The sequence below is a fragment of the Bombina bombina genome, chromosome 10 (genome assembly GCF_027579735.1).
Source record: "Bombina bombina isolate aBomBom1 chromosome 10, aBomBom1.pri, whole genome shotgun sequence".
NCBI classification, from domain to species: Eukaryota; Metazoa; Chordata; class Amphibia; order Anura; family Bombinatoridae; genus Bombina; species Bombina bombina.
Genome location: NC_069508.1, coordinates 140,942,010 through 140,950,020, shown reverse-complemented (window position 1 = coordinate 140,950,020; position 8,011 = coordinate 140,942,010). Strand labels below are relative to the sequence as shown.

The following is an 8,011-nucleotide window of genomic DNA, read 5'->3' as shown; positions in this document are numbered from 1 at the left end:
TTAAGTACAAATGAAATTAGATTATTTTTTTTAGCAAGATCATTTGCACAAAACAACATATTCTCACAAGATCCATAATCATACACCAGATCTATAGAGAAGGCAAAACAAGCTAGCTATAGAGAAGATACTAGGGGATAGAGGGGTACTGTAAACCTGCAAGAGCTTTGGAGGGACAAATAGAAAGATGCATTGAAGGGCCACACTATAGCCCCTGGGTCTCTTAGGTTGGACAACCCTGGTCTAAAGTTGCACTAGATTGTGTTTTAAAAGGATACATGGAGAGATATGTGATGCTTACAGGAATTTTAATGAGGTTGATGAACTAGAGAGAGCAGACAAAATTTGGAACGCTGGAGGCATTTTTTTTTTGTAGCTGTAACTGTAAACAATCTGTAAAATTCTATGTTTTTTTTTTTTTTTTTTACTTTTTATATATTTCTGAAGCTGGTTTAATCAGGAAAAAAAATGCTCTAAATAAAAGTGATTCTATTTTATTGCCCACAAATTTGAGATTTCTAAAATACCCTGAATGCTGCTGTTACATAAACAGTAGATGTATGATCTAGAAGAAATGATCTTAACCCCTCAGATGCTGAAAACCCTGTAAGCTGTTAGTAACTGACCCTTTTGACTCTAAAGCCCTGGGGCAGAACTTATACCCTACCAATGCACAGATGGATAAACACATTGTGAATCTAGTATTAGATATGAACTACAACCCTCCTCTCTGTACTTCCATGCACAGATGCGCTCATAAACAAACCTCAAGCATCCAGTGGCATTGGATAAAAAGTAGTTATACTGTGCTTCCCAAACAAAGTAATCACTGATTAACAAGAGAGGGATGCTCCAATTTTCACAAAATATAAAGCCAAATAATTTGGAGGAGATACCCTTATTATAAAAAAGCCAAGAGTGTGTTTGCAAGTGTAATACTACAGTACAACATAAGCTTAGGATCACATCACAGCCAGAGCAGCTTGCATAGTGTCCTACCTAAGTGTAGCAGTTTCTCCTTGTCTGACGACTGTATTGTCCACTGCTGGCCAGGTGAAGTCCATGCTCTGGCCAGCCTCAAGGCAAGAAGGTAGCAGGCAGCACAAGCTGAGGATGACAGCGGCCAGCCACTGGTTTGAGCAACAAGCAGCACCCTGCACCAACATCATCATGTCCATCACTGCTGGGGCTGCCCCTGTCAGCCTGGGAACCCTCGCTGGCAACACACAGCCACTTCCCTGCGATCCTGCAGGAGGAGGAGGAGTGCAGGAGAAACTCTTCTATTCTCGGGTGGCTCGCACACCATCTAGTGAGGGAAACGTTGCTGGAAAAATGAGAGCAGCCTCGACAGCAGCAGCAGCAGAAGCAGACGGCCCCCAGGCTCTCAGCCGGTTGTCATGCGGCCGTTTCCCTAGCAACCGTAGCCAGTGAATGCTGCTGCTGATGGAGCTGGGAGATATTACAAGCAGAGTACAGCAGCACAAACACAGGCATGCCAGAGTACAGCAGCACAGACACTCAGACTAGGGCACAACAGCATAAGCATAGAGTACAGCAGGACAAACACAGGCATGCCAGAGTACAGCAGCACAGACACTCAGACTAGGGCACAACAGCATAAGCATAGAGTACAGCAGGACAAACACAGGCATGCCAGAGTACAGCAGCACAGACACTCAGACTAGGGCACAACAGCATAAGCATAGAGTACAGCAGGACAAACACAGGCATGCCAGAGTACAGCAGCACAGACACTCAGACTAGGGCACAGCAGCTTAAGCACAGAGTATAACAGCACAGACACTCAGACTAGGGCACAACAGCATAAGCATAGAGTACAGCAGGACAAACACAGGCATGCCAGAGTACAGCAGCACAGACACTCAGACTAGGGCACAACAGCATAAGCATAGAGTACAGCAGGACAAACACAGGCATGCCAGAGTACAGCAGCACAGACACTCAGACTAGGGCACAACAGCATAAGCACAGAGTACAGCAGGACAAACACAGGCATGCCAGAGTACAGCAGCACAGACACTCAGACTAGGGCACAACAGCATAAGCATAGAGTACAGCAGGACAAACACAGGCATGCCAGAGTACAGCAGCACAGACACTCAGACTAGGGCACAACAGCATAAGCATAGAGTACAGCAGGACAAACACAGGCATGCCAGAGTACAGCAGCACAGACACTCAGACTAGGGCACAACAGCATAAGCACAGAGTACAGCAGGACAAACACAGGCATGCCAGAGTACAGCAGCACAGACACTCAGACTAGGGCACAACAGCATAAGCATAGAGTACAGCAGGACAAACACAGGCATGCCAGAGTACAGCAGCACAGACACTCAGACTAGGGCACAGCAGCATAAGTACAGCAGCATAGACACTCAGACTAGGGCACAGCAGCTTAAGCACAGAGTATAACAGCACAGACACTCAGACTAGGGCACAGCAGCATAAGCACAGAGTACAGCAGCACAGACACTCAGACTAGGGCACAGCAGCATAAGCACAGAGTATAACAGCACAGACACTCAGACTAGGGCACAGCAGCATAAGCACAAAATATAGAAGCACAGGTTACAGTATATAACTACAGATACTCAGGCAAGAGTACAGCAGCACAAACACTCACACTAGAGCACAGAAACAGAAACACTCATTCTAAAGTATAGCAGCACAGGCTACAGTTTATAACTACAGACACTCAGGTAATAGTACAACAGCACAGACACTCAGACTAGGGCACAGCAGCATAAGCACAAAGTATAGAAGCACAGGTTACAGTATATAACTACAGACACTCAGACAAGAGTACAACAGCACAGATAGACTACAGCACAGCAGCATAAGCACTCATTCTAGAGTATAGCAGCACAGGCTACAGTATATAAGTACAGACACTCAGGCAATAGTACAACAGCAGTGACACTCAGACTACAGCACAGCAGCATAAGTACTCATTCTAGAGTATAGCAGCACAGGTTACAGTATATAAGTACAGACACTCAGGCAATAGTACAGCAGCACAGACACTCAGAATACAGCACAACAGCGTAACCACTCATTCTAGAGTATAGCAGCACAGTTTACAGTATATAACTACAGACACTCAGACTAGAGCACAGAAAGATAAACACTCATTCTAGAGTATAGCAGCATAAACACTCATTCTAGAGTATAGCAGCATAGGTTACAGTATATAAGTACAGACACTCAGGCAAGAGTACAACAGCACAGACACTCAAACTAGGGCACAGCAGCATAAGCAATCATTCTAGAGTATAGCAGCACAGGTTGCAGTATATAACTACAGACACTTAGGCAAGGATACAGCAGCACAGACACTCAGACTAGAGGACAGAAAGATAAACACTCATTCTAGAGTATAGCAGCATAGGCTACAGTATATAAGTACAGACACTCAGGCAAGAGTACAACAGCACAGACACTCAGATTACAGCACAGCAGCATAAATACTAATTCTAGTGTAAAGCAACACAGGTTACAGTATATAACTACAGGCACTCAGGCAAGAATACAGTAGCACAGACACTCAGACTACAGCACAGAAAGATAAACACTCATTCTAGAGTATAGCAGCATAAACACTCATTCTAGAGTATAGCATAGGCTACAGTATATAAGTACAGACCTTCAGGCAAAAGTACAACAGCACAGACACTCAGACTACAGCACAGCAGCATAAGTACTCATTCTAGACTATAGCAGCACATATTACAATAGTATATAAGTATAGACACTCAAGCAAGAGTACAACAGCAGTGACACTCAGACTATAGCACAACAGCATAAACACTCATTCTAGAGTATAGCAGCATAAACACTCATTCTAGAGTAAAGCAGCATAGGCTACAGTATATAAGTACAGACCCTCAGGCAAAAGTGCAACAGCACAGACACTCAGACTACAGCACAGCAGCATAAGTACTCATTCTAGACTATAGCAGCACATATTACAGTATATAACTACAGACACTCAGGCAAGAGCACAACAGGACACTCATAGACACTCAGACTACAGCACAGCAGCATAAGTACTCATTCTAGACTATAGCAGCACATATTACAATAGTATATAAGTACAGACACTCAAGCAAGAGTACAACAGCAGTGACACTCAGACTATAGCACAACAGCATAAACACTCATTCTAGAGTATAGCAGCATAAACACTCATTCTAGAGTAAAGCAGCATAGGCTACAGTATATAAGTACAGACCCTCAGGCAAAAGTGCAACAGCACAGACACTCAGACTACAGCACAGCAGCATAAGTACTCATTCTAGACTATAGCAGCACATATTACAGTATATAACTACAGACACTCAGGCAAGAGCACAACAGGACACTCACAGACACTCAGACTGCAGCACAGCAGCATAAGTACTCATTCTAGACCATAGCAGCACATGCTACAGTATATAAGTACGGACACTCAGGCAATAGTACAACAGCACAGACACTCAGACTTCAGCACAGCAGCATAAGTACTCATTCTAGAGTATAGCACCACAGGTTACAGTATATAAGTACAGACACTCAGGCAATGGTACAACAGCACAGACACTCAGACTTCAGCACAGCAGCATAAGTACTCATTCTAGACTATAGCAGCACAGGCTACAGTATATAAGTACAGACACTCAGGCAATGGTACAACAGCAGTGACACTCTCATGCTACACAACAGCAGCACAGCAGCATAAATACTCTCAGGCTATGATACAGGAGCACAGACACTCTAGGTAAAGCATATCACCAAACACATGGTCATGCCAGAGTACAGCAGCACAGATTTTCAGGCTATATCAAAGCAGCATAAACACTTATTCTGCAATATTCTGTCCCTCAAACTATCTATCTATCTATCTATCTATCTATCTATCTATCTATCAATAAATCATATATCTATCATCTTATCTATCTATCTATCTATATATCTATCCATCTATTTATCATCTATTTATCTATCTATCTTTCTGTCTATCTATCTATCTATCCATCTATCATTTATCTATCTATCTTTCTATTTATCTATTTTATTTTATCTATCTTATATGTCTATCATCTGTCTGACTATCTATCTATCTATCTATCTATCTATCTATCTAACTATCTATCTTTCTAACTATCTATCTATCTATCTAGCTATCTGTACTCAAACCAATAATGCTCAATTAGGATCAACAGCATAAGTACACAATCTACAGACACATATAGCCAAAATTCCAGGAAATACATTCTTTAGAGTGAGAACAATGATCATAGTAAAAGACAAGGATGACTCATTTTCAGAGAAGGGGAGCGCGATGTGTGTTGCAAACTGGGATAGGTGGAGAAGGGGGTAGTGATGGGTAAGATAAATAGTACTGGGGTCGGTCACATTATGGCCTCTGTTCCTTATATTGGGTACCATTATTTTAAGGGGCCTATATTGTGGGGGGAAAATACATGCTCTAATTTTTTCGAGCATGCCATTTTAAAACCAGTGACCCCATAATGCTATGTTTTTAAACCCCCTTCCCACAAATGTGTTAAATACATAGTTAAAGTACTGCTAAGGAGCCACCTTCACTGCTGGTCCTGAACAAAAACTGATGCTGACCCAATCAGCACGGCTAGTTGCACATCTGGGTCATGCACCTTGTGCTGCTGATTTAGGTAATCTGACATTTCTGCTTGGAGCCAGTAGTTCTGTGCAGCTCATGAACAACACTTTAACTATGTGTTTAACCCATATGCAGGGATTCAAAACATAGCATTAAGGGGATTCTAATTTTAAAATGAAATGCTCTAATAAAGGTTGAACTATAATGGCCCTTTAATCAATTTGGTTTACTTCACATGTTTGTTCAAGGTACAAGCTCTGAATGCCCCTATATTTTAAAGGAACATTCAACCTTAAATAAATGCAAGAGCACTGGTTTAAAAGCAGGTTCAAAGCAAAGATTATCCTCAGAGTAATATATAGATGTATTCTTTAAAAATATATGAGTTTAAAGGGACAGTTTACAATATAATTTTTATTGTTTTAAAAAATAGATAATCCCTTTATTACCCATCTCCAGTTTTGCGCAACCAACACAGTTATATAAATATACCTTTTACCTCTGTGGTTACCTTGTATCTAAGCATCTTCTGACAGCCCCCTGATCACATGAATGTGACTATTTAAAATCTATTGAGTTGCATTTAGTATAGTGTTGTGCTAACTCTTAAATAACTTCCTGGGCGTGAACACAATTTTATCTATATGGCTCACATGAACTATCAGTCTCCTGTTGTGAAAAGCAAATACAAATGCATGTGATTAAGAGGGTGTCAAAAGAGCGTTTGAAACAGGCAGACATTTAGAGGTTTAATTGTTCTAAAGTATATTAATCTAAAAATGTTGGTTGTGCAAAGCTGGGGAATGAGTAGAAAATGCATACAATAACAATTTTTGTGTAGACTGTCCCTTTAAGAAATGTGTAACATTTAGTTTAATGGGTTCCTCATTTTGTAACTTACTCCCATGCTGAAGCCAATTAGCGTGAGTTTTGAATCAGCTGGCATAGTGTCCCTTTAACCTCTTCCAACCAAAATTTTCATATAGTGTTTCCACAATTAGATCAAATTTCTCTCCCTTATTTTTATAGCTTCCATTTCGTAAAATGTGTCTTCTATAGGAATTCACCTTGAATATTGTACATTTATCTCTACTTATCACCTCAGTGCGTACATTTATCTTTGGAACTTTGCTTTATTTTGTGGCTTTCAGTATCCCAGTGAATCCTCATTCAGCTCACACACAATACTTTCTCTTTGTCACTCTGTCTCCCCCCTTACAGCACTTGCTGCTTTTCTCACGCTGTGACCTGTTGCCTGTCACAAACTGGCACACTACCTGCAACCCTACTAATTCTTTTTATCTCTTGTTCTCTGCTCCCCTCTCTCATTGTCACCCACTGTCACATCGTGTCAGTTATATTCCTTGTCACATTGCACCTTCCTACCTATAATGCAAAACATGTTTGCTACATTGTGTCACTCTCACTTATTTCTGTTTCTCTGATTTATTTTGGCCTTTTGTGCCACATATTTTGCATTCATCTGGTTATGTTTTGTCCAGCAGTTGTCCTCTATTATATTTACCTTAGATTATCTGGCAACTGTTAATAAAACTCCATCACTATAAATCATTAACTTTTTTTGTGTGTCAAATTTGCAGTAATAGAAGGTAATGATGTTAGCAGAATAATATGTCAGGTACAAGTTTGGGTTAAATAAATGGAGAAATATGGGATAAAAGGGGAAATCTATTTTATTTTGGAGTTTAGTTGTTATTATCCAAAATACATAAAGGGAAACATATAGGTGTCGACCACAATCCTTTAGAAAAACCTGCCAAATTATTTAAAGGGACACTGAACCCAAATTGTTTCTTCTGTGATTCAGATAGAGCATGTAATTTTAAGCATCTTTCTAATTATCAAATTTCCTTCATTCACTTGGTATCTTTATTTAAAATATAAGAATCTAAGTTTAGATGCTGGCCCATTTTTGGTGAACAACCTTGGTTGTTCTTGCTGATTGGTGGATAAATGTATCCACCAATGAACAAGTGCTGTCCAGGGTCTGAACCAAACAAATAGCTTAGATGCTTTCTTTTTCAAATAAAGAAAGCAAGAGAACAAAGAAAAATTGATAATAGGAGTAAATTAGAAAGTTGCTTAAAATTGCATGCTCTATCTGAATCACAAAAGAAAACATTTGGGTTCAGTGTCCCTTTAAGTACAAAAATCCCCATAGACTTTAATAGGGGCTTTCTGTTCAATTTCAATTTCTGTTCATTTTATTTTCTTAAAGGGAAATTAAACCTACTTTTTTTTCTTTCATGATTCAGATAGAGCATGCCATTTTAAGCAACTTTCTAATATATTCATATTAGCATTTTTCTTCGTTCTCTTGGTATCTTTATTTAAAAAAGCAGGAAT

General features: G+C 40.2%; 1 protein-coding gene across 2 annotated transcripts in view; it reads right to left on the bottom strand.

Moving 5' to 3' along the window:
• The window catches only part of NEGR1 (neuronal growth regulator 1), a 979,779-nt gene extending 978,453 nt beyond the window's left edge, over positions 1–1,326 (bottom strand). Inside the window, exon 1 of one of the 2 annotated variants that reach the window (XM_053693351.1) lies at positions 1,000–1,326. In XM_053693351.1, the coding sequence (XP_053549326.1) occupies positions 1,000–1,178 (179 nt within the window). In that variant the 5' untranslated portion in view covers positions 1,179–1,326. The remainder of the gene's footprint in view (positions 1–999) is intronic. The other variant, XM_053693352.1, reaches the window with a different exon arrangement.
• Between the last annotated feature and the right edge of the window lie 6,685 nt (positions 1,327–8,011).